The following is a 26,288-nucleotide window of genomic DNA, read 5'->3' as shown; positions in this document are numbered from 1 at the left end:
ATTATAATTCTGTAAACAATTTGGAAAGTGTTTTCAATTATATCACGTCTATAATTTTTAAACTCATAGTTTGTCAGTTTTCTAAATATGTACCATTAAGAACTTTGTCTCTCTCTCTCTCTCTCTCTCTCTCTCTCTCTCTCTCTCTCTCTCTCTCTCTCTCTCTCTCTTTCTCTCTCTCATACAGTTTTTACTATTTGGTCATCTCAATATCTTCCTCATGGCATTATAATATTCAAACAGGACTATTTCCATTGCTCTTATAGCTTAGTACATTATGAAAATGTGCCTAACTATAAAATAAATGTACCAACTTATTACATTAAATGATTAAAATCATGTATATAATACTGTCATGTATAGGTTTTTTGAAAAATAGATAATATCAGGGTATGAAGTCAAGATATTACATTATAAACCATTCCAATAATTAATTAATATCAGTGTCATCCAATATTAACATGAAGCAAGGTCATTGCTCCCAGCTTCCTTTGTAAAGGATTCACCTCTTATAATAACCCTGACCTGGGCCTGTTCCCTGGAACCCATAAAGTCTTAAGACCTGCCTTGATATGGACACCTCCCAGCAGCCTCTGCTCTATCTGACCTGTGGTTAACCCCCGTTTCCTGACCAGTCCATTAAATTAAACTCTCATGCCCAATCTATCTTTGCAGTATCTAGATGGTGATTATGTCAAACACATCCTTTGCTTCAGCCTTGTAGAAGAAAGGGAGGCAGAACTCTTGGCCCAAGCCCAAGGGGTCTCCATGGGCTTGCACAGCAGGCAGCAGCTGCACAGGAGGCTCTGCAGAGGGGTTCTCCAGGGACCCAGGGGCCCCAGCCTCTCCACAGACAGGTGCCAAGTTTTCTTCAAGACACAAGACTTCCAACTCTTGCTGGACCTTCCTGACTTCCATCTTCAGGGGCCCCGAGAGGTGTGAGGGGGCCTGGGCAGCAGGGGCCGGGGAGGCTGCCAGCATCTTGTCCTGGCACTCTGTGCCCTCCCCTGCAAAGCACAGCAGCAGCTCCTGCAGCTCCTTCTTCTTCTTCCTCTTCTCCTGGGACAGCTGGCTGACACACTCGTCTTTTTCCTGACACAGCTTCTCCAGGACTCCCATCTGCTCTTTGTAGGAAACGATGGTCTCTTCCAGGGTGCTCACGTGCTGTGCCAGCTGGCTGCAGCGACGCTGGAGGTCATCCATTGCACTCTGGCCATCCACCTGGGCAGCCAGGTCTTCGTGGAAGCAGATCTTCAGCTTCTTGGGCGCCTGCTCTTCCTCCTTCCTCTTCCCAAACAAGCCATGGATCCAGCGCTTGGGGAAGAGGGCCTGGCCCTCCAGATTTCTCTGCCACTGTGCTGCCAGCTGACTCAGGCAACCACAGCGGGCCTGCTGCTCCTGCAGCTGCCTGCAGAGCCTCGCCTTCTTGCACTCTGCAATGGACAGTGCTTCCTCGTAAAAATCACACATGCTTTGGTGGTTGTCCACGTCCTCGGGCACAGTCCCATCGGGGGCAGTCGCCTCCTCACCCTTGTCTTCTTCTCTGCGCAGGCCTCCTCCTTCCCTGGGAAAAGCCAGGGAGCTCAGCTGGGCCCGCAGCTGCGCATTCTCATGTCTGGTGGCTTCCAGGCACTGCAGAGTGTCCTGGAACTTGTCCCTCTCCATCTGGGCCAGCATCTTGCTCTGCACCTGCTCCTGCTGCAGCTGCTCCAGCAGGTGGGTCTGCCTCAGCAGGTGCTGCTGCAGGGCCTCCTTCTCGGAGCTCAGCTGCTGGCTGGAGGATCTGTGATGTTCCCTTGTGGCTATGAGCTACTGCATCTGGGTCAGGTTCTTGTCACGCAGATCCTGCAGCTCCTCAGCCACTTGGCTCTGCAACCCAACCATCTCTTTGTCTTCTCTCAACTTCTCCTCCAGCTTGGCCAGCTTCTCCTGCAGGGTTGTCTTCTCCTGCTGCTCTGAGTGCAGGAGGCAGGCCAGCTCCCCCTTCTCAGCGCTCAGCCTCTGCAAGGCATCCTGCAGCTGGCCCAGCTGCTCCTTGAGCTCTCGGTTGAGCACCAGGGTGCATCTCATGGTCTCGTGCTCCCTTTCCATCGTCTCCAGGATCTTGCGCCGATCCTCAGCGTGCTGATCCCACTCCTCAGCCTTCTTCTCCAGGATCCACAGCCGCTGCTGCTGCTCCAGGTACTGGAGACTGAAGCTCTGGTTCTCCTCCACCTGCATGTGAAGCTGCTCCTGCATGGTCTTGAGCTCCTGCTGCCACTGCAGGGCCTGGGCTTGCAGCTGCTGCTCAGCCTCCCATGGGCCTGCGGGGGACGGCGGGGGCTGCAGCTCTGACAGCTGCTTTCTCAGCTCCACCAGCCTGCTCTCCAGCTCCCCAACCTGCCCCAGCCCCTGCTCCTTCTCCTCTCTCAGATGGCTCACCTGTTCTGCTAGCTGCTGGACCTTCTCCTGCCCCGTGCAACTCTCCACCCTCAGGTCCTCTGCAAAGGTGTCTCTCTCCAACTGCAATGCTCTCACCATCTCCCTCATGTGGTTGAGTTGACTTTCCAATGCTGCCCGCTCCTCTAGTGCCTGCTGGCCCTCGTGCACTTGGATCTTCATGGTGGCCTTCTCGGTCAGGAGCTCTTCCAGCCTCTCCTGTAACACTGTGTTCTCGTCCTCCAGGTCTTCACAGAGTCTTGCCTTCGCCTGGAGCTGCAGCTTCACACGGTTCAGGGCTTTCAGGAGCTCTATGTTGTTCTGCTCGGCCTCCATCTGCTTGGTGCAGTCTGCAGACGAGGTCATCTCTAGCTCTGCCACGCGCTGCTCTGCAGCCTGCAGGTGGCTGGTGAGACTCTCCTGCTCCAGTGCTCTTTCACTGGTCACCTGCTGCATGTGGGCCAGGGCAGACTGCAAATCCCATTTCTCTGAGCTCAGCATCTGTATGCATAGCTTGTGCTGCTCCAGCTCTGCTCTCAGGGCTTCCTGCACACAGGCCATCTTCTGGTTCTCCTCCCTCTGTTGATCTTGCAGGGCTTCCTTCTCCTGGTTCAGTTGTTGGATATCTCTATACAGCTGATGGATGTGTGTGGTGCTGGAGTCCAGGGAAAGCATCAGGTTCTGGCATTGCCTTTCTAGGTCCTCGGTGTGACTATGACCTGTGACCCCCTTGCCCCTGGCAGCTGTGACAGTGTCCATTGGAGGGGGAGGCTCAGGGGATGTGTGGTCTTGGGCTGCCCCCTTGAGTACAGGACAGTCCCCAGAGGTGTTTGTCTTGGGTTTACCTATAGTGTTCTCTAGTGTTCTCTAGTTCTCTCTAGTGTTCTTCTTGTTCTTGGATGCTGCAGGTCTATCAGGATGATTTCTCTGCAGTATTTTCCTTCCTGCAGCTACCTTTTTTCTTCTCCTCTGCTCAGACATCCCAGCACTGGGACGGCAAAGGTGGGGCGGCCACATTCTCAGGCTCTAAACTCCACTCACTTCTCACAATCACCAATAACTCTGTCTACCTCCAACGCTATCTGCAATGTCACCTCGATTCGCTCACTCACCACTCACCACCTGTACATCCCTCAACTCCTGGGCAGCATGGAATGTGGGTGGGGCCTCAATTCTTGTATCCCATTGGTCAGAGCAACATGAAAAATTGGAGGTGTGGCCAGAATTTTGCGATGCAGGCAGAATGCTAAAGGCCCACTGACAGTTGCATCTGAACCTCTCCTAGGCAGTCCCTCCCACATGGAGTCAGTTAGGGACCACCTCTACCTGGCAGCCTGCACAGCTCTACTGGGGTCTGTTAATGGCCATGACCTCCATCACATAGTTCCAGTCACTTAGGATCCTGGGATGTCAGTTTCAGGCCTCTGTCCTAGACCATCTTGTGCTGCAGATTCTCATGACCAAAGTTCAGGGGATGGGATCTCAGAATTCAAATGGAGAATAAAGAATGCAGACAGAACTGTCCATCACTGTACATACCTTCTTGCATTTCACAATTTACTGCCAAATATCTATGTCTTAAAAAAATCTCTTCATCAAGGCCAGACACAGTGGCTCACACTGGAAAGCCTAAATTAATTTTGAAGATGAACTTCAGTAAAAAGTTATTATTAAGCTGGCCCCACCACAAGGTCACTCTGAACTGATTCTAAACCAGCAGAGGTAGGAGTTTCAAAGAAAGTAATAAATTACAGACTACTCTAGTGATTTGAGGCCCTAGGATAAAATAACCATTGAGATATCCTGACCAGCTGTCCTCCAGCTGCATGAGAGCTTGGCATGTATCCCCTAAGCATGATCTGCACACGTATCCTCTAACACTAGCCAATCAATTCATAATACATCAACCCTTTGAGCTAACCCTATAAAAACATTGTACAACAGGAAGTAGGTACTCTCTCAACTCATACCTGCTGTGTCGGTGTTGGCTGTGAGTCCACGTTCGAGCTTGCAATAAAGAATCTCGTGCTCTTACATCGGATTCGGATCTTTGGTGGTCTTTAGGGACCCCGAAATCTGGGCACAACACCTGTAATCCTAGCTACTCAGTAGCCTAATATCTGAGGGTTGCGGTACAAAGCCAGCCCAGACATTAAAGTCCGTGAGACTCCTGTCCCCAGTTAATGGCCAGAAAACTGGAAGTGGTGCTATGACTCCAGGGGTAGGTTGGTAACCTTTATCTAAAAAGCTCAGGAACAACACCCAGTTCCAGAGTTCAAGTCCCATGCCCAATAAAAAAAAAATCTCTCCATCAGTCAGAGGTAATTCGATTGAACAAGTTACCTAAAAATGTTAATCTGTGAAGTAATTTGATTGCAATGCTATTTTACAGTTGTATGCATTTTAGAAAGATTCTCTGAGATTCCTTGTATGTAAAGTTTGGATTTTGGGACACAGAGCAAGTGCTTGTAATTTTTGCATGTAGAAAAATTTTCATTAGGATGTAAACGTATTCTATGTGAACTCAGTCTTCAGGAGAAGAAAAAACAAAATGTTCTCTTCAAAATCAGGCTGCATATTCAAGATGGTGCTGGAAAAGTAGGGAAATCCTCTGCGTTCTCCAAGCAAAAAGACTTGGGGTTCCAACATGCATTTCTCCTAAGAAATAGACAACAATAAAATCCTAGCAAGCAGAAAATCAAAGGAATGATGGACAAGAGAAAAAAAAAACAAACCCTCAGAATCTGCACATCCAAAGAGTGAATTGCAAATACCCCCTCCATCTGCCCTCGGTCACCACTGCTAAGCTGTGAAAGCAGCCTGCTGTCACCTTGGACTTTGGAAACATAAGTGGACCACAGAACCAAAACACAGGAAATTCTCACCATGCCAGACCTGGACAGCACAGACAGAGACAGGGACCATAGGAACCCTGAAACCAGACCTGGAGAATTCCCACTTCCACACTGCTCAGTCCACAATCAGCACAACACAGTATGGCGTCAGCCTGGCAATCAGGAAACTCCAGAGCATAGGTACAGAAATCTGCCACAGCATCACTGGACAGCCATTAACGAGGCCCAGAAACAGTGAGTACCAGGCTGCAGAACCTCCCCCAACACCCACAGGAAAAAAAGCTGGCAGTGAGGTAAAGAGCTTGACCTGGGCCCTTCCCACTCCCACCCCAGAAGGAACAGCACATTTGTTTAGGCCAAAGAAGACAGAATGCTACCTCACACCCCATACCTGAGCTGCTGGCCTGGAAGGCCACAGGACCCAATATTCCCCACAGTATGGGCTACCAGGAGAGAAAGCATGGACTAGAACCCATGCCCTTGCAGAGTTCCACCCGTAAAGGTCTGTGTGCCCAAGCAGCCAGTGGAGCATGCCACACCTGCTGACAGCTCCAAAACCAGCTCTCCTCTACATGGGATTTCAAACCACCTGGGCCACCAACCCTACTGAAACTGCAAAACACTAGTGCACCACAGCAGCCCAGTATAGGAGCATACCACCCACTGGCACTTCCCAAGCCAACTTGCTCATGGTGGGAATTCTAAGCACCTCGGCCACTGGTCCTACTGATACCAGGAAACTCCAGCAAGCTCCAGCAGTCTCCATGGAACCAGGCCGATGGAGCATGCCCCACACACTGGAAACTCCCAAGCCAACTGGCTGTGGTTGGGAATTCAAACAGCCTGACCCACAGGTCCAGGTGAAGCCATGAATCACACACAAGCTCTGGCAACTGGAGGAGTATCCTCTACCCACTGGGATATGCCATCAAGTGCATCACAAGTGGAAACTCAAGCTGTCTAGGCTTCTGGCCCTTAACTGGAGCTGGGAATAGTGTGCCTTCTCCAGCTGCTGGAAGAGCTCCCCCACTACCAGGAGCTGTCAAGTGACAAAGCACATTAGCATAGGGTTAGGCCACCCAGCAGGCACAAGCCTAGGTCAAGGAAAGGCTGCAACCTGTTGGACACCAATAGGCAGAGCTTGGGCCCCAGTCCTTACATTTCCTGAAACTAAATAGGTAGATCATCAAGAAAGATTACAAGATCTATGGACAGTCAAGACTGCAACCAAACCCAAAAGCCAACATCAATTCAGAAGAGAAGTCCAGTGGGAGTGAAGAGGTAATGGAAGACAAAAGAACCATTAGAGATATGAGAACAGCAATGACCAAAGAAATAAAAGGAGAGAGCACAAAAAAAAGATTACAATGGAAATCCAAGACTTAAAAAGATGTAGAGAAAAATACACAGTAGATGAATTGTTAAAAGATCAAATTAACACTCTGAGGACCATATAAGAACCATAAACATGTCAATTTCCTCAGTGCAAGCCACAATGGAAAGAATAAGAAACAGAATAAGTGAGATGGAAAACAGAATATCAGGAGTAAAAGATAAATCAGAGGAGGTGAAGCAGAAAGTCATATAGTAAAAAAAAAAACACCACTCAGAAATTATCAAAGTGAGGTCCAAGAATTGGCAGACAAAGCCTAGAATCAAATGCACGTATGACAGGAATCAGTGTGTGGGAGGAGTACCATAATAGAGAGATGCAACATTCATTCATTAAAGATTATTACAGAAAACTTCCCCAGTGTTAAGAGAGAAAATCTCACCCTCATGGCAGAAGCATAGAGAAAACCTAGTACACAGGATCCTAGAAGAAACACTTTTAGATACATCATAGTAAAATCACTAGACCAGAGTAGCAAGGAACTGATTTTAAATGCTTCAAAATTAAAGAAGGAGCTATATAAAATGAAAAAAAGATTCAGAATCACTGGGTACCTTTCCATACAAACTCTCAATGTGAGGACAGTCGAGAAAGGGACCATTCAAGCTAAGAAGATGAACAACTGCCAACCCAAACTCATTTACTCAGAGAACCTAGCATTTACATTTGATGGTGAGACTAAAACCTTTCATGATGAACACAGATTACAGAAATTCATGGGCACTAAGACAGAACTACAAAAAAAAATACTGGAAAGAGAAATACAATCTGAAGAAAATAATTAAAATCAGGGAACCACATCAGATAGAAGTCACTAGAAGATCAATTTAGTAAGAACAGGAAAAGGAAAGAAGCAAAACACAGGAAAGAAAGAAAATGGCAGGAAACATTACACAGCTCTCTATAACTCTAAACATTAACAGACTCACCTCTCCAATCAAAAGAAAAAAGAACTGCAGATTGCATCAGAAAAAGCATTTCATCCATTTGTTGGCTCCAAGAGATCCATCTCACAGTCAAAGATAGAAGCCAGAAGTGCTGCTCTGGCTCAAGGGGTAGAACTCTAGCCTTGAGAAGATCCAAGGACAGTGTTCACACTCTGAACTCAAGTCAGGGACAGGCAAAAAAAAAGGCAGGAGTAGACATAGTGTAGTGGAATCTGATAAAATAAACTCACTAAAATGAAAAAGATGAAAAAGGTAATTACATGACAATAAAAGGAACAATCCATGAAGAGGAAATCACAGTCATCAAGTAATATGCAGCAAACAATGGAGGACCTAAATACATTAAACAATCACTCTCAGACTTACAGAACAAGACAGACACAAACACAATAGTAATGGTAAACTTCAATACCCCACTTTCACCAATGGACAGGTCACCTAAACAGAGGATACGCAAAGCAGCCTCTGAACTAAATGACACCATAACCCAAATGGACTTAACAGATAATGCAGAGTCTTCCACCCAATAACAAGTCAGTACATTATTCTCAGTAGCACATGGGTCATTCTCCAAAATAAATCATATAGGTCACACAGAGAATCTAAGCAAATACAAGAGGATTGACATAATCCCTTGCATCCTATCATATCATAGTGGAATCAACCACAGTTCTTATCAAAAAAGCATACTGCAGGAATTACTCAAAACATGGAGGTTGAACAACACACTACTAAATAACAGCTCGGTCACAAAACATATTAAAGGTCTTAGAACATTCTTACACGTCAATGAAAATGAAAATATATCCCAATTGAATCTCTGGGATATAGTAAAAGCAGTGCTGAGGGGAAAGTTCATAGTTGTAAGGACACATATAAGGAAAACAGAAGTAGACCAAGCAAATAATTTCATAATCCAATTAGAACAGCTAGAAAAACAAGAAAAAATTAAAATCAAAGCTACTAGATGGAGAGCGATAACAAAGATGAGGGCAGAAATCAAGAAAAAATTATTTTTTCTGTCATGGGATTAAACCTGTGGGCCTGGGCGTTATCCCTGAGATCTTCAGCTCAAGGCTTCCACCCTAACCATTGAGCCACATCACCACTTCTGGTTTTCTGGTGATTAATTGGAGATCAAATTCTCATAGGTTTGTAGTACCTGGGCTGGCTTTGAACCTCAATCCACAGATCTCAGCCTCCTGAGTACCTAATGATTACAGACGTGAGTAACCATGCCCAGCAAGAAATTAAAGAAAAGATTATATACAAAAAAATTTTAAAAGCTGGTATTTTGAAATAATTAATAAAAGTGGCAGGACTCTTGCAAGATTAATGAATAAAGGAGACTCAAATCAATAAGATCAGGGATACTACCAGGAAGATGCCAAGAAAAGAAGCCCATGAGCAATATTCTCAGAAAGAGTAAAATATCTAGGAATTAACCTTGTTAATTATGTATAGGATCTACTCAGTGGAAACTGTAGAGGTCTAAAGAAAGAAATTAAGTTCTACTATGCAGCCATCATAACAAAAACAGCCGGGTATTGGCTCAAAAATAGAGCTGAAGACCAATGGAACAGAATAGAGGACCCAGAAATAAAATAAAATAAAATAAAGGAGCTTAAAAACGTACAATGAAAAAAACATAGTAGTCCTCCAGCTCTCTAGTGATAGAGTGATTGACTACCATGCACAAAGATCCGGGTTCCACTCCTAGGAACCACATACATAGAAAAAGCTAGAAGTGGTGCTTTAGCTCAAGCAAAAGGCCTTTAGCCTTGAGAAAGCCCAAGGACAGTGTTCAGGCCCTGAGTTCAAGCCCTGGGACTGCTGAAAAAAAAAAGACTCATAATTTGGCCTTTGAAGTGATGGTTTCTCTGCTTCTCACAACTAACTTTCCTTACAACACTATCAATGATTAACCACCAGAAAACTGTGAATGGCCCTGTGACTCAAGTGGTATAGAGCACGAGCTGTGAATGGTAAAATTTCTTTCCTGCCATCCTCGATACTTTTTACAATGAATTTATTGTTAAAGTTTCACATTTGCAGATATATTTCTTTGTACCTACTTGATTTTTCCTAAAACAAATATCTTAAAAATATTGATAGTGTAGGGCACCGGGAGTTTGGCCTAGCGGTTAAAGTGCTTGCCTAGCATACACAAAGACCCGGGTTCGATTCCTCGGTATCCCACATACACAACCAAGCCGGAAGTGGCAGAGACGAGACACAACCAAGCCGGAAGTGGCAGAGACGAGACTGCAACAAGCGACAGAGAGCGAAAGCAAGCAAGCGGAGCCCAACCGAGTGGTGGCCTGAGCGAGCGGGGCCGGAGCGAGCAGGGCCGGAGCGTGAGAGAGCGAGCCAAGCCAGAGCCAGCGAGGCCGGAGCGAGCGCTGCCGGAGCGAGCGGGGCCGGAGCGAGCAGGGCCAGAAAGAGAAGGGGGCCAAAAAAAAATAAAAAGCCCCCCCCCCAAAAAATATTGATAGTGTAGACCCAGGGACCTCCTATCCCACAGCTTAGCTTGTAGCTTAGCATAACCCTTCCCAGGTCCATTTGGTGAAAGCTGGAAATAATCAGTGGTGGCTCAAGGCCTCTTCTCCCTGCTTTTTCCCCTATAAGCTTAGTGGGCCAGGCACAAGCAACACCATGTCCTGTGATTATGGCAGTAAATAGCTGGCTCACACCCCTAAACTTTGGGATGACACTCCTCTGGGAGGGTATAAACCATGTAAGGCTACAGGATCCCCTACAGTGACCTTCAGGTTGAGCATCTGCTGAGCCCCCTGCCTAACATTTGGACAGCAGCCTTAAATCCTAGTCCACCAATGATGAAGCCCCTAGTCCTCACTTCCACTCCAGGATCTCCACCTTCTCTCTGCCCCCTAAACCCCACAGGGTATATAGGTTACCACAGACAATAGCGCTTCTTCTCAGGAGTGTGTGAGAAGGGGTCTTGCTGGGTCCTTTGGCTGGCAATTAACTTTCCTTTGTTCTTTGTACCTGTTATGTCTGTGTGGTTTCTGACAAAGTCTGGGTATTATCTAACAGTACAACTAACTTAATTTCACACTTATCGTATAGTCTTTTTTTCACTTGTGTCTACTGAGATTAAACTTACCCCTCAATTTCCTCTTTTTTCTCCAATTCCTCAGTTCTGCTTTAATTACCTTTTTCAATTTTTAAAGTTCTTATCATAAAGGTCCCATACTTTCTTAATTAATTCCTAAGTACTTTATTTTCTTTGAGGTTCTTGCAAGAGAAATTGCCTTCTTGATTTCTGCTTCACTCTTCTAGTTGTTGGCATACATGAAAGCAGTTGATTTTTTTGCCAGTCCTGAGTCTCGAACTCAGGGACTAAGCACTATTCTTGGATTTCTGCAGGCTATAGCTCTACCACTAGAGCCACAGCATCACTTCTGGCTTTTTTCTATGTATGTTGTACTGAGGAATCACACCTTGGTCTTTGTGCATGCTAGGCAAGCAGTCTACCACTAGGCAAACTCCTGTTGAGGGTTAATTTTATACCCTGCTACTTTGCCAAACTTTCGATTCAGCTCAAGCAACTTGGGAGTGGTCTATAGGGTTCTTGAAATACAAAATCATGTCATCTGCAAACAGGGAAAGTTTCACTTCCTCTTTCCCTATTTGCGTCCTCTTTATGATCCTTCCTTTCCTTATTGCTCTGGATACGAATTTTAGTACTATATTAAAGAGGAGGACTTCCAGCCTTTTCTATTTATGTGGTACCTAGGTATTGAACCTAGGTCTTTGTGCATGCTAGGCTGAACTCCTGGCTTCTATAACAGATAACAGTATATATATGTATATATAATAATTTTTCACTTAAACACATCTTTTTATTACATACTAAATTTAAAAATACAAATCCCATTAAAAATGCTTCTCAAACGTATATATAAATACTGTCAAATATCATTGGATTATGACATTATGTGCAGTTGCTAAGGTTAATGGGAAACAGAACAATGGAGTCTAACCGCTGATAGTGAATTTCAGAAGTCAGCAAGTGAAAAGTTGGCAACTGTCAAGTGGTAATCTGCACAGGATGGTCTGCAGAGGTAAAATAGTAAGAAAAAACAACGGAATCATGCAGCCAGCCTGCTTTAGTAAGTTCATTTCTTCCTTGTTCCTTGAGTCTAACTATACCAGATTAAAGTACACAAGACCACCAGGAATTCTTGATTTGGTTGTACCCTAAACATGCACACAGCCTGCTATATGAAGGGCTTCAATCCTTTGCACTGTTCCTTAGGCTTTGGGACTTCATCATGAATGGAGCTAATGAGAGAAAGGCCAACACTGTCTAAATTACACCACATGGACATAAGGTATGAAAACACCAAACACAAATTGTTACTCTGGGAAAGATTCAGAGAAATCATTCCTGCTATTTTGGCCCTAGGAATAAAAGGTTGACTCTGAAAAATACTACTACACATCTGTTCCAAAAGCTGAGACAAGTCCAGCAAGACCACAATACTGCCATCACTGTTCACCACACACACAGTGCATCATAAATACAGGCACAAACACCTGCCCTCTAAGGGGTTGCAGGAATACAGGTAGAAACATTGTAACATTTGACACATACCTTACTAATTAACACTAAGCATACTTTGTAAAAACAGGACCCCACCATAGAATCAAGGAAGGGGAGAAGGAAAGCTACTCTACAGAAGTGCTCCTTTTATCTTTCCAACCTACTCATTTCATTTGGGTCAAACAGGATTTTAATGTTCAGGCCATCAGTTCTAAATAAGCTGATGACATCTATACACCTTCAAATATATATGTTTAATTTCATTCTTATTTAAACTAATGTACTAGTACAAATCATGTATAGGAAACATTTTATCCATCTTATTTACAAAGATATGCAATGCTTTCAAAAATGCAGATCAACATAGCCATGGTTCCATACAGATGAGACAATTCATATAATTTCTTTAAAAAGAAAAAAATCAGTAAGAAATGCCTACATATATACCTCCTGGTCACGGGACTTAAAAGCCAAATAAATGTAACAATCATGATTAAGTTGTTATCAGTTTCTTAAACTTACGTAAATATGAGGTCTACCTAAGAGTACTACCTAGAACTACATATTCTCTTATAAATGGATAGAATATTAAGTTACTGAATACATTTTTTAACTCCCAAGGCACATCACACTTGGTAACACTAATAAGGTAGATTTAGATAACACTTAAATCACAATTACGAATGCTTAAATGAATATTTTCCTTTCTGTAGCTGTGAAACGTAAAGCTTAGATTTGCTTCCATCAGGCCTCTTAAACCAAACTTCATCATGGTTAACTGTAATTACAGCATTTGTAGGACATTCACCTTTCTTATCAATGCAGATTGTTTGTCCACGTATATACCACTCGCCGTCATAATAAGAGTCTCCCCTCTTTGGACCTGGCACTGTGCAGATGCTTTTCCAGCTTCACAGGCAATTCTGTTTTCACTCTATGTGGACCCAGTGTAGCCATTGCCTTTCTCATTGTCGTCCAGTCTTCAAGAATATCAAGACCTTGCAGCATGTAAAGTATATATGGACCTGAAACCACAACTGGCTTCTTCTTATCAGGACTGCAGGGGTCCTTCCTCTTTTTTTGTGACTGAAGTTCATCATTCCACAGCTCTGAGGTGATGTCAATGCTGTGCCTGTCCTCCTCAAGCCTTCTGATTTTCTCCTCCAGCTCACTTTGAGCTGTATCATACAACAAAAGCTTTTCACCCTCACAATGCTGGCGAGAAGCTTGAATTTCACATTCATACTTGTTCTTTACAGATTCCAAGCAGAGCTCTCTGTAGATTCCTGCTACCTTTGTACGAATTTGCATATTTTCTTGTAAAGTTGCCATTGTTTCCAAATATTCTGGTGCTTTACTAGCTATGACTTCTTGTTGTTTTGCATCCACCTGACTTACTCGTTCTTTATAAAGTTGATCTTTCAGATCGGTAAACTGTTTTTCAAGATTGGATATTTTATCTAAGCATTCCATTCTTCTTTCACAGTCGTCACCGTGCATTTTTGAGCTGTCTCCATCCTCGGAGACCGACGAGCTGTGTCCTCGTCTTCCGAACTGCTCCCCTCAGCATAGTCCACCTCAATCTCATTGTGATGATTAGCCTCTTTGTTATCCCATCGGGACTGGACCTGGAATTTCCAGCCCTGCCATCACTTCCCACTTCCTGAGCCCAGCCTGGCCCTTGCTGCTTCAATGAAGGGCAGGCACGCCAAAAGCCTCCACCCATCCCAAGTGGCCATGCTAGCACGGAACCCCTCGAACTCCTCCCCAGCCAGGGCCGGGGCCTGTGTGTAATAATTTTTTCCCATCCTTTTGCTTGACTTAGGGCCTGTGTGCTGTCCTTGAACCTTTTTCTGTACACATCTACCACAAACTAGCTTTGTTGAAAATGATCAACTGGTCAGAGTTGGGGATCATGAGGGAAAATACTGGGAGAAAACCAAGAAGCAGTGACACTGTTTAAGAAAGAAATATATTCATTCCCTGATCTATGTAGCTGTAACTCCACCTTTACAATAAAAATTAAAGAAAATGCAAACAGTCAAACGTAAAAGCAAAAATTATGTTTCTGGGGACAGAACTAGTGCCTCACAAATCATCTAGTACTGAGCTTTATCCCCTGCTGAAAGTGAGCTCCCTATGAGAAGAATCTGTCCAGAGTCTGAAAGTGATCGCAGCCATATAAAGCATTGATTAGCTCTTCCCCTCAACTACAATTGTGATTGTGGTGGGGACATATGAAAGGGCTCTGGGTGCTTCACGTGCATACAAATCCCTGAGGTTTCAAGGTGGAAAGAGATGAATCATTAAAGATGTATTTTATTCTGTGGTTATACTTAGCTTTATTAGTTACTTGGGATCCTTGGCTATTTGTACCTAAAGAAGGAACTTACGACCTCTTGTGATGTGAAAGTGGCATTAATCTCATGTACGTTTGTGTGTGTGTGTGTGTGTGTGTGTGTGTGTGTGTGTGTGTGTGTGTGTGTATTGCAGTCCTGGGATTTGGAGTCTGGGCTTCATCACTTGATATACAGGCATTCTACTTCTTAGGTCACACTCTCAGTCCTCGTTACCTTGCTATTTGTAGGATTGGGGCTATCATTTTCTCCCCTTTGGTCTAGCCTCCTCTCTCCTCCTGTCCTCCTACAGCCTCCCACATGGCTAGGATCAGAGTTGTGCACCATCACAAAAAATGGCATTAATCTTAGCAAGCCATGGGAAGAACGTTTTGAATCATCAGGACTTTTGGTATATTTCCAAATGACACCAGGAAGAAAGTTGGAAGGTCTCCTTTCATCCAGAATCTGAGATTCTAAACAATCTAGGATATTGCAATGTATCCAGGTACTTTTTCCACAGCAGAATAAATCTAGGAGCTTTGTTCATAGCAACATACATATCAACACCAGTTAGAATCACACAACAAATAGCCCATGATGAACAGAAAGAAGTAGACCGATGCAGTTAATTATGACAGTGATGGTAGCCTATGTTTTCTGTAAGCTAACATACAAAGCAAAATGCAGTAAAAAATGAAGAGAAACAGAATAAACACTCATGTTACTTTTTGCCATACAGGTTAAGGAAAGCAAGTACTGGAAGCAAAGGAAGAGCTCATGCTCTGAGAATGCACCTCTTTCCTTTCCCTGATGTAACACTAGTGTGACTTTTTCATAAGTATCTCACTCCTTTGTTACTTTTTCCATGTATGGGCCTGAATTGGGGCCTGGGCTCTGTTCCTGAGCCTCTGTGTGCTCAAGGCTGGAGCTCTACCACTAGCCCAACTACCACTTGATCCACTGTACCACCTCTGGCTTTTTCTGTTTATGTAGTATTGAGGAATCAAACTCAGGGCTTCCTGCAGGCTCGGCAAGCACTCTACCACTAAGCCATATTCTCAGTCCTGGTTTGTCATCTTTTATTAAGAAAAACACCCCACAACTTTTATCGAAACTATTTAAAATCAGTGAACATACACTAACAGATACGTTAGGTATTTTAATTATTTTACTTATCATTATGGCTGTATGGTTTACTCATGAATGCACCTTGAATGCAGAGGCAGTTGGAATAGTATCTTAATGTTCGTGGTCCTCCCTACCTGTAGTAGGAAAAAAAAATTCAAGAATGACTACTATTAGCCTGGCCTGGTCCAATCCTCTGGACTGGTGGCAGGATAATAGGAAAATGGGCAGCTCATGGGCCATTAGTGTGGCCTAGATGTAGACTACTTGACTAGCATGGACAAAGCCCTGTCTCTCAGATGGCATGTCCTCAGTGTGCTCTCCATGGGGGAGGGGGGAGGCAGCTTCCTGGAGCTCTTCTACCAGGGTGCAAATCCCATTATTGAGGTTTCATTACCTGATTACCTCCCCAAACTCCCAATCCTAAATCCATACCATTGGTGGCTTATTTCTGCATTGTTTGGCGATGATACAGCATTTATATCACATGGCCAACTTATCAGGGAATATTTCAGATTTCCACAGAGCAAGACACACACACACACACACACACACACACACACATACACACACACACACACACTTCTGGCAGTTTCATTTCTGTTTGTATGCTCCTATCCAAAATTCTTGGAAGAGGAAACCACAATGATTGGTTGACTTCTGGCCTTCATGGTTTTCAAGCACAGTTGGCAAGATATCACCTTCACTATCTGGTGAGCATGGCCTTTAAGGTTTTCAGTAGCCGGGAGGATCAGAAAAAAGCTGATAAGGCTGCCCATGAGAGAGAAAATTACCAGCTTTTGGCTGCTGCCCTCTGGGCTGCTCAAAGAAGAGGCATCCAATGTACACAACCTGGACCATGCTTTAAGTGTGGCAAGGAAGGCCACTGGGCAAGAGCTCGCCCTACTCCACAACCATCATCCGGGCCCTGCCCAAGGAGTGGACAACTGGGACACTGGGAAGTTGACTGTCCTTCCTCATCTCTACAAGGGGGGGCAGCCCCTCCCAAATTCCATCCACACAGTGAGGAGCCCAAGTCATCCAAGTTCCTCAGCTTGGCGGAAGACTGATGGTGCCCAGGGATGCTGGCTCCCACAAACATCACAATGGAGGAGCCCAGGGCATCTCTTCAGGTTGCAGGTAAACTTGTATTCTTTCTTTTGGATACTGGAGCCAGTTATTTGGTGTTGCCTGAATATCCCTGCCCCTCTTTTCCCTCCCAGATCTCAGTGGTAGTTCGTGAAGATAGCCTCCCTACTTGTTCCACCACTACTGGACCAGTCCCATGTAGAATACATGATTTTCCATTTTCACATTCTTTCTAATCTTACCCGTTCTCCCACACCCCTTCTGGGGAAGACTTACTCTCTAAACTCCAAGTCTCACTCTCATGCCATATTCCAAGACATCCAACCATTCTACTTTTGTCCTTGGATGAATGGCCACTCATGGTCTTCCAACAGGATCCTTTTCCTTTCTCTTCTGATCTTGTAAATCCTCTTATCTGGGATACTTCTACACCTACTATTGCTTGACACTATATTCCTGTCCTCCTTAAACTTAAAGGATCCTACCTATTTCCCCACCACATCCCAATACTCTTTGCTTTTATCTGGGTGGATCCAGACACCTCTAAGGCACAACAGCTAACCTGGACAGTTCTCCTCCAGGGGTTTTGGGACAGCCCCCACTTTTTGGACAAGCAGTAGCAAGGGATCTCCTTTCTCTTCAAGTGTCTCCTAGTGTCATCCTTCAGTATGTGCATGATCTCTTGCTCTGCAGCCCCTCCTCTGAGCTGGCTCATCAACATACAGCTCACCTCCTTAACTTCCTACTGCTCAAAGGATGTAGAGTCTCCTCTTCCAAGGCCCAGATAACAAAGCCCAAGGTACCATATCTGTGTCTGTCCATAACTCCCACAGAAAGAAGAATTACTCTTGACAGGAAAGCCTACACTGAGCCTCTCTGTGTCCCTCAAACCAAGAAGGACATTCTTTCCTTCCTGGGACTGGCAGGCTTTCTTCTTATTTGGACATCTGGCTTTGCTACCTTGGCCAAACCACTGTATGAGGCAGCCAAGGGCTCCCGACGAGAGCCAATGGACCACACAAATCCCAATGACACCCCATTAAAAGTACTGAACAGGCACTTCTTCAGGCTCCAGCACTGGCTTCACCCAACCTTAAAACACCTTTTATACTCTGTGTCACTGAGAGACAGGGAGTTGGCCTCGGGGCTGTTGGACAAATGTTGGGCCCATTTTTTAAACCTCTGGCCTACCTCTCAAAACAGCTGGACCCAACAGTAAAAGGCTGGCCAGCATGTCTTCGAGCTCTGGCAGCAGCAGCTACTCTGGCTCAGGAGTGGACAAAACTCACAATTGGCCAGCCCACGACCATATGGTCTCCCCACAGACTAAAGGACCTTTAATTTCATAAAGCTATGTCCTCCCTTTCCCCTTCCGGCTTATAGTTGTTTAGTGCCACTTTTATTGACAATCCCAACTCTCATTGGAAAGTTGCCCACTTCTTAATCCAGCCAATTTACTTCCATCCAACTCTAACTCTCTTTTTCATTCGTGTACAGAGTCCTTGGCAGAACTCACACCCCACTTAACAGGTATCTCAGACACGCATCTCTCTAACAGAGAAGATACCTGTTATATTGATGGCAGTTCTATATCTACCTCCTTGGGCAGTTGGGTTGTGGCTATGCTATTGTTAATAATCACACCGTTATTGAAAGCAGCCCCTTCCCCGTGGCATCACCTCACAAAAGACAGAACTTTTAGCCTTAACTAGGGCCTTAACCAGAGTTAGGGGTCAAAGATTAACATCTATACAGATTCAAAATATGCCTAACATATTCTCCATTGCCATCTGGAAATAGCATGGCTTCCTGTCTACAAAAGGGACCCCTATCACTTATGCTCCAGGTATTCTAAAGCTCCTGGAACTGGCTTCCCTTTACCAACAGGTAGCCAAGGTCATGGGTCAGATCCAGACATCATCATACTGCAGGAATTACTGAAAAGACATGGAGGCTGAACAACACACTACTATATAACATCTGGGTCACAAAACAACTTAAAGAAAGTATTAAAACGTTCTTACAATTCAATAAACATGCATGGTGTATCCTCTGGGATATAGTAAAAGCAGTGCTGAAGGGAAAGAAAGTTCATAGTTGTAAGGACACATAAAGAAACAGAAGCAATGCTGGGTGCGGTGGCTCATGACTGTAATCATAGCCACTCAGGAGGCTAAGATCTAGGTCAAAGTTCAAAGCCAGCATGGCACAAAAGGATCTGAGACTCTTATCTCCAATTAACCTCTAGGAATCCCAAAGTGGGATTGGCTGCAGGGTAGGGTGGTAGCCTTGGGCTGAAGAACTCAGGGACACTGCCCAGGAAAATAGAAGCATAGTAAGAAGAACACATACAAAGAAAATGGAAGGAGACCAAGTAAATATCTCATGGGCCAATTAAAACAGCTAGAAAAGCAAGTAAAATTAAACTCAAAGCTACTAGATGGAGAGAAATAACAATAACTAGGACAGACATCAAGAAGCAATTTGAAAAAACTATATATAAAATTAATCAAACAAAATGCTGGTATTTTGAAAAAATTAATAAACATCTTGCAAACAATCAATAAGATCAGGGATGTCACAGGATAAATTACTAGAAATATCCTAGATTTCCAGCGCCTGGACTTTCTTGGTAGAGTGCTTGCCTATCATGCATGAAGACACGGGTCTGATTCCTGGGTACCAAATACATAGAAAACAGGGAGAAGTGGTGCTGTGGCTCTAGTGTAGAGCTCTAGCCTTGAGAAAGTCCAAGGACAGTGTTCAGTCCCTGACTTTTGCCCCAGGACTGGCAAAAAAATATCCAAGAAATCCAAATGATCATGATGAACTATTTCTAAAAGGTATACCCTCTAAAGAAAAAAAACCTAGCAGAAATGGACATTTTTTTCTAGAGCAATATAAATTGCTCAGGCTGAACCAAGAAGAAAGGAATAAATCAACTACATGAGACAGTGACACTAGGAAGTAGTCACACGTCTTCCAACAAGCAAAGTAGCCTAACTGCTGATAGGGAATTTCAGAAGTCAGCATGTGAAAATTTGGCAACTGTCAAGTGGTAATCTGCACAGGATGGTCTGCAGAGGTAAAATAGTAAGAAAAAAACAATGGAATCATGCAGCCAGCCTACTTTAGTAAGTTCATTTCTTCCTTGTCACTTACGTCTAACTATACCAGATAAAAGTGCACAAGACCACTAGGAATCCTTGATTTGGTTGTACCCTAAACATGCACACAGCCTGCTGTATGAAGGGCTTCAATCCTTTGCACTGTTCCTTAGGCTTTGGGACTTCATCATGAATGGAGCTAAGGGGAGAAAGGCCAACACTGTCTAAATTGCACCACATGGACATAACGTATGAAAACACCAAAGACAAAAGTGTTATTCTGGGAAAGATTCAGAGAAATCATTCCTGCTATTTTGGCCCTAGGAATACAATTAGAATAAGGACTTAGCTTGACTCTGAAAAATACTACACATCTGTTCCAAAAGCTGAGACAACCCCAGCAAGACCACAATACTGCCATCACTGTTCACCACACACACAGTGCATCATAAATGCAGGCACAAACACCTGCCCTCTAAGGGGTTGCAGGAATACAGGTAGAAACATTGTAACATTTGACACATACCTTACTAATTAACACTAAGCATATTTTGTAAAAACAGGACACCACCATAGGATCAAGGAAGAGGGGAAGGAAAGCGACTCTACAGAAGTGCTCCTTTTACCTTTGCAACCTACTCGTTTCATTTGGGTCAAACAAGATTTTAAGGTTCAGGCCATCAGTTTTAAATAAGCTGATGACATCTATACACCTTCAAATATATATGTTTAATTTCATTCTGATTTAAAGCAATGAACTAGTACAAATCATGTATAGGAAACATTTACCCATCTTATTTACAAACATATGCAATGCTTTTTAAAAACGCAGATCAACCTAGTCATGGTTCCATACAGATGAGACAATTCATATAATTTCTTTAAAAAGAAAAAAATCAGTAAGAAATGCCTACATATATACCTCCTGGTCACTGGACTTAAAAGCCAAATAAATGTAACAATCATGATTAAGTTGTTATCAGTTTCTTAAACTTACGTAAATATGAGGTCTACCTAAGAGTACTACCTAGAACTACATATTCTCTTATAATTGGATAGAATATTAAGTTACTGAATACATTTTTTAACTCCCAAGGCACATCACACTTGGTAACACTAATAAGGTAGATTTAGATAACACTTAAATCACAATTACGAATGTTTAATTGAATATGTTCCTTTCTGTAACTGTGAAATGTAAAGCTTAGATTTGCTTCCATCAGGCCTCTTAAACCAAACTTCATCATGGTTAAGTGTAATTACAGCATTTGTAGGACATTCACCTTTCTTATCAATGCAGATTGTTTGTCCACGTATATACCACTCGCCGTCATAATAAGAGTCTCCCCTCTTTGGACCTGGCACTGTGCAGATGCTTTTCCAGCTTCACAGGCAATTCTGTTTTCACTCTATGTGGACCCAGTGTAGCCATTGCCTTTCTCATTGTCGTGCAGTCTTCAAGAATATCAAGACCTTGCAGCATGTAAAGTATATATGGACCTGAAACCACAACTGGCTTCTTCTTATCAGGACTGCAGGGGTCCTTCCTCCTTTTCCGTGACTCAGGTTCATCATTCCACAGCTCTGAGGTGATGTCAATGCTGTGCCTGTCCTCCTCAAGCCTTCTGATTTTCTCCTCCAGCTCACTTTGAGCTGTATCATACAGCAAAAGCTTTTCACCCTCACAATGCTGGCGAGAAGCTTGAATTTCACATTCATACTTGTTCTTTACAGATTCCAAGCAGAGCTCTCTGTAGATTCCTGCTACCTTTGTACGAATTTGCATATTTTCTTGTAAAGTTGCCATTGTTTCCAAATATTCTGGTGCTTTTCCAGCTACGACTTCTTGTTGTTTTGCATCCACTTGACTTAATCATTCTTTATAAAGTTGATCTTTCAGATCGGTAAACTGTTTTTCAAGATTGGATATTTTATCTAAGCATTCCATTCTTCTTTCACAGTCGTCACCGTGCATTTCTGAGCTGTCTCCATCCTTGGAGACTGGCGAGCTCTCTGTGTCCTCATCTTCTCAACTGCTCCCCTCATTCTCGGCATAGTCCACCTCCATTTCATCGTGATGATTCGGCTCCTTCTCATCCCCTCGGGAATGGACCGGCATTTTCCAGCCGGGCCACTGTTTCCCACTTCCAGAGCCCAGCCTGGCCCCTGCTGCTTTAATGAAGGGCACGCAAAAAGCCTCAACCCACCCGAAGTGGCCATGCTAGCATGGAACCCCTCGAACTCCTCCCCGGCCCAGCCCCGGCCCAGGCCTGTATGTAATAATTTTTTTTGCATCCTTGGGCTTGACTTAGGGCCTGGGTGCTGTCCTTGAACCTTTTTCTGTTCAAATCTAGCACAAAGCAAGCTTTGTTGAAAATGAACAACTTGTCGGAGATGGGGATCATGAGGGAAAATACTGGGAGAAAACCAAGAAGCAGTGACACTGTTTAAGAAAGAAATATATTCATTCCCTGATCTATGTAGCTGTAACTCCTCTGTACAACACCTTTACAATAAAAATTTAAAAAATGCAAACAGCCAAACGTAAAAGCAAAAATTATGTTTCTGGGGACAGAACAGGTGCCTCACACATCATCTAGTACTGAGCTTTATCCACTGCTCAAAGTGAGCTCCCTATGAGAAGAATCTGTCCAGAGTCTGAAAGTGAACACAGCTGTATAAAGCTTTGATCAGCTCCTCCCTCAACTATAATTATAATTGGGGTGGAGACATGTGAAAGGACCCTGGGTGCTGCATGTGCATACAAATCCCTGAGGTTTCAAGGTGGAAAGAGATGAACCAATAAAGGTGTATTTTGTTCTGTGGTTATACTTGGCTTTATTAGTTACTTGGGATTCTTGTCTATTTGTACCTAAAGAAGGAACTTACGATCTCTTGTGATGTGAAGGTGGCATTAATCACATGTATGTTTGTGTGTGTGTGTGTGTGTGTGTGTGTGTGTGTGTGTATTGCAGTCCTGGGATTTGGAGTCTGGGCTTCATCACTTGATATACAGGCATTCTACTTCTTAGGTCACACTCTCAGTCCTCGTTACCTTGCTATTTGTAGGATTGGGGCTATCATTTTCTCCCCTTGGTCTAGCCTCCTCTCTCCTCCTGTCTTCCTACAGCCTCCCACATGGCAAGGATCAGAGTTGTGCACCATCACAAAAATGGCCTTGATCTTAGCAAGCCATGGGAAGAACATTTTGAATGATCAGGACTTTTGGTATATTTCCAAATGACACCAGGAAGAAAGTTGGAAGGTCTCCTTTCATCCAGAATCTGAGATTCTAAACAATCTATTGCAATGTATCCAGGTACTTTTTCCACAGCAGAATAAATCTAGGAGCTTTGTTCATAGCAACATACATATCAACACCAGTTAGAATCACACAACAAATAGCCCATGATGAACAGAAAGAAGTAGACCGATGCAGTTAATTATGACAGTGATGGTAGCCTATGTTTTCTGTAAGCTAACATACAAAGCACAATGCAGTATAAAATGAAGAGAAACAGCATAAACACTCATGCCACTTTCTGCCACACAGGTTAAGGAAAGCAAGTACTGGAAGCAAAGGAACACCTCATACTTTGAGAATGCACCTCTTTCCTTTCCCTGATGTAACACTAGTGTGACCTAATCATAAGTTCCTCACCCCCTTGTTTTTTTCCATGTGTGGGGCCTGAACTGGGGCTGGGCTCTGTTCCTGAGCCTCTGTGTGATCAAGGCTGGAGCTCTACCACTAGCCCAACTAACACTTGATCCACTGTACCACCTCTGGCTTTTTCTGTTTATGTAGTATTGAGGAATCAAACTCAGGGCTTCCTGCAAGCTCGGCAAGCACTCTACCACTAAGCCAAATTCGCAGTCCTGGTTTGTCATCGTTTATTAAAAAAACACCCCACAACTTTTATCTGAACTATTTAAAATCAGTGAACATACACTAACAGATATGTGAGGTATTTTAATTCTTCTAATTATCATTATGGCGGTATGGTTTACTCATGAATGCACCTTGAATTCAGAGGCAGTTGGAATAGTATCTTAGTGTTCAGGGTCCTCCCTACCTGTAGTAGGAAAAAAAATTCAAGAATGACTATTAGCCTGGCCTGGTCCAATCCTCTGGACTCATGGCAGGATAATAGGAAAATGGGCAGCTCATGGGCCAGTAATGTGGCCTAGAAGTAGACTACTTGGCTAGCATGCACAAAGCCCTGTCTCTCAGATGGCATGTCCTCAGTGTGCTCTCCATGGGGGAGGGGAGAGGCAGCTCCCTGGAGCTCTTCTACCAGGGTGCAAATCCCATTATTGAGGTTTCATTACCTGATCACCTCACCAAACTCCCACCTGCTAAATCCATCCATTGGTGCTCATTTCTGCATTGTTTGGGGATGATAGAGCATTTAGACCACATGGCTTTCTATAGAAGCCAACTTATAAGGCAATATTGCAGATTTCCACAGAGGAAGACAGACAGACAGACAGACAGACAGACAGACAGACACACACACACACACACACACACACACACACACATACACGCACATACACTTCTGGCAATTTCATTTCTGTTTGTAAGCTTCTCTCCAACATTCTTGGAAGAGGAAACCATAATGATTGGTTGGCTTGTGGCCTTCATGGTTTTCAAGCACAGTTGGCAATTTATCACCTTCACTAAATGACAGACTGTGTTCTATTACCCCTTGCCAGGAATGGCCATTTCTCACAATATCATTGATCACACCGACAGAAAAGTTTGAATGTTTCAGACAATCTGTCCACTTTTTCCAGCACCTTTCAAGTCCTTCCTCAATCTTCTAGCAGCTACTTAATCCTGAGTAGCCCAGAATATTGGGTGTAGCTGCCCTGACACACTCCCTCCCCTCCCCAAGGTAGCCTGTTTTCAGAGGACACTTCTCTCATGCTACTCCTGCCTGTGTCCTCCATTCCACCCACACGTCCTGCCCTTCTGCTGCCCCTAACCTCTGATTGCTCCTGGAACTCCAGGCTGTGGCCCCCTCCACACACCCATGGCTCTACGAAGGGAATGAAATGTTTCTGTGAATGTTTTCATCACCTTGAACACAATCAGCTGAAGAACGTGCTGAGTGTGAGAACTCATGTGGAGGTCTTGTGGGATGCAGCAGAGTTCAACCCAAGTTGCAGAGGATGAATCTTATGTGGGATGACACTACTAGAATTCTTTCCCTAAAGCTCTGCACAGGTACCCAGGAGGTCCTAAAGCTCTTACAGGCTCTGAGAGATTTATGTTTTCTTGCATGAAAATCATTTTTCTAATAAAATCTTGGGTATTTTATATTAAAAAATCTATGGATTTGGAGCAATTCAGGCTCACTGGAGTGAGTGGGATCAGGTAATGGTTTTCAAATGATTGACTTCAAGTAAAGAAACTAAGAATAGATGTTCCTTATCTATAGAGAAGAGAATCCAATTTAAAGACACTCTGATGTACAAACATGCTATGTAAAATACACTAGGCTTGTGCTTAAGAATGAATCTGACACCTGGAATTGGTGACTTATGAATGTCATTTCAACTACTCAGGAGGCTGAGATCTGAGGGTCCTGTTTGGAAGCCAGGTGAGGCAGGATTTCTATGAGGCTCAATCTCCAATTAACCACCAAAAGAGGGAACTGGAGCTGTGGTTCAAGTGACAGAGTGTTAATCTTGACTAGAAATGTTCAGGGACAGCCTCCAGGCCGATTTCACGCTGCAGGATCCACAAAAATGTAACTAAATTATTCAGATTTCATCACAAGTGTTGAAAACCCTATATGAACTTCAAGAAATGAAACAAGAGAGTATTTTATAAATTTTATTGTACTGTTAGCAGGTTTCCCCACCCTATTTTTCCCTATTTGTCACAGTTTTTGATTTCTGTACCCTTGATCTTTTTCATGTATTTATTTTGTCAATTGTAGGGCTTGAACTCTAGGTCTGGATGCTGTCACTGAGCTCTTCACATCAAGGATATCGCTCTATCCCTTGAGCCACAGCACCACTTCTAGTTTTTTGTTGGTTATTTGGGGATAAGAGTTTCACGGACTTTCATGCCTGGGTTGATTTTGAACCGGAACATTCATATTTTAGCCTCCTGAGTAGCTAGGATTATAGACTTGAAGTATAGGGCCCACCTTGTGCCCTTTATCTTGGATGTAAGTTTATGTGATTTGAGGAGAGGAAGGAGCAACACAGAAACCATGGGGAAAAGCGTAAATTAATTCAGCAGTAATGCTCACTAGACACTGCTGGAAATGAACTAATCAACTGGGGGGAGAAAGGGGGAAGGAAGGGATAAAATCTAGGTGAAAATAAGGAGGGGTTTGTAACAAGCACATTAATCATGGATTGTTTAGATATTTAATTTCACAAGCACTGGTAGTGTCAGACGTTACTCACCTAACTTACTCACCATAGC

The 26,288-nt window shown here is 43.8% G+C and overlaps 1 protein-coding gene and 2 pseudogenes across 1 annotated transcript; all 3 read right to left on the bottom strand.

The window, feature by feature from the left end:
* Positions 1 to 678: 678 nt before the first annotated feature.
* On the bottom strand, positions 679 to 3,435 carry LOC150066320 (golgin subfamily A member 2-like). Its single transcript, XM_090329006.1, is given in 1 exon segment — positions 679 to 3,435. A coding segment is annotated over 1 exon segment (2,757 nt).
* A 9,425-nt stretch (positions 3,436 to 12,860) lies between these two features.
* On the bottom strand, positions 12,861 to 16,080 carry LOC150066319 (breast cancer metastasis-suppressor 1-like protein pseudogene; annotated as a pseudogene).
* A 4,915-nt stretch (positions 16,081 to 20,995) lies between these two features.
* LOC150066318 (breast cancer metastasis-suppressor 1-like protein pseudogene) lies at positions 20,996 to 21,962 on the bottom strand (annotated as a pseudogene).
* Between the last annotated feature and the right edge of the window lie 4,326 nt (positions 21,963 to 26,288).

The sequence above is a fragment of the Megascapheus bottae genome, chromosome 2 (genome assembly GCF_031878675.1).
Source record: "Megascapheus bottae isolate mThoBot1 chromosome 2, mThoBot2.hap1, whole genome shotgun sequence".
NCBI classification, from domain to species: Eukaryota; Metazoa; Chordata; class Mammalia; order Rodentia; family Geomyidae; genus Megascapheus; species Megascapheus bottae.
The sequence above is the reverse complement of the archived record's forward strand: the minus strand, read 5'-3'. Positions and strand labels throughout refer to the sequence as shown.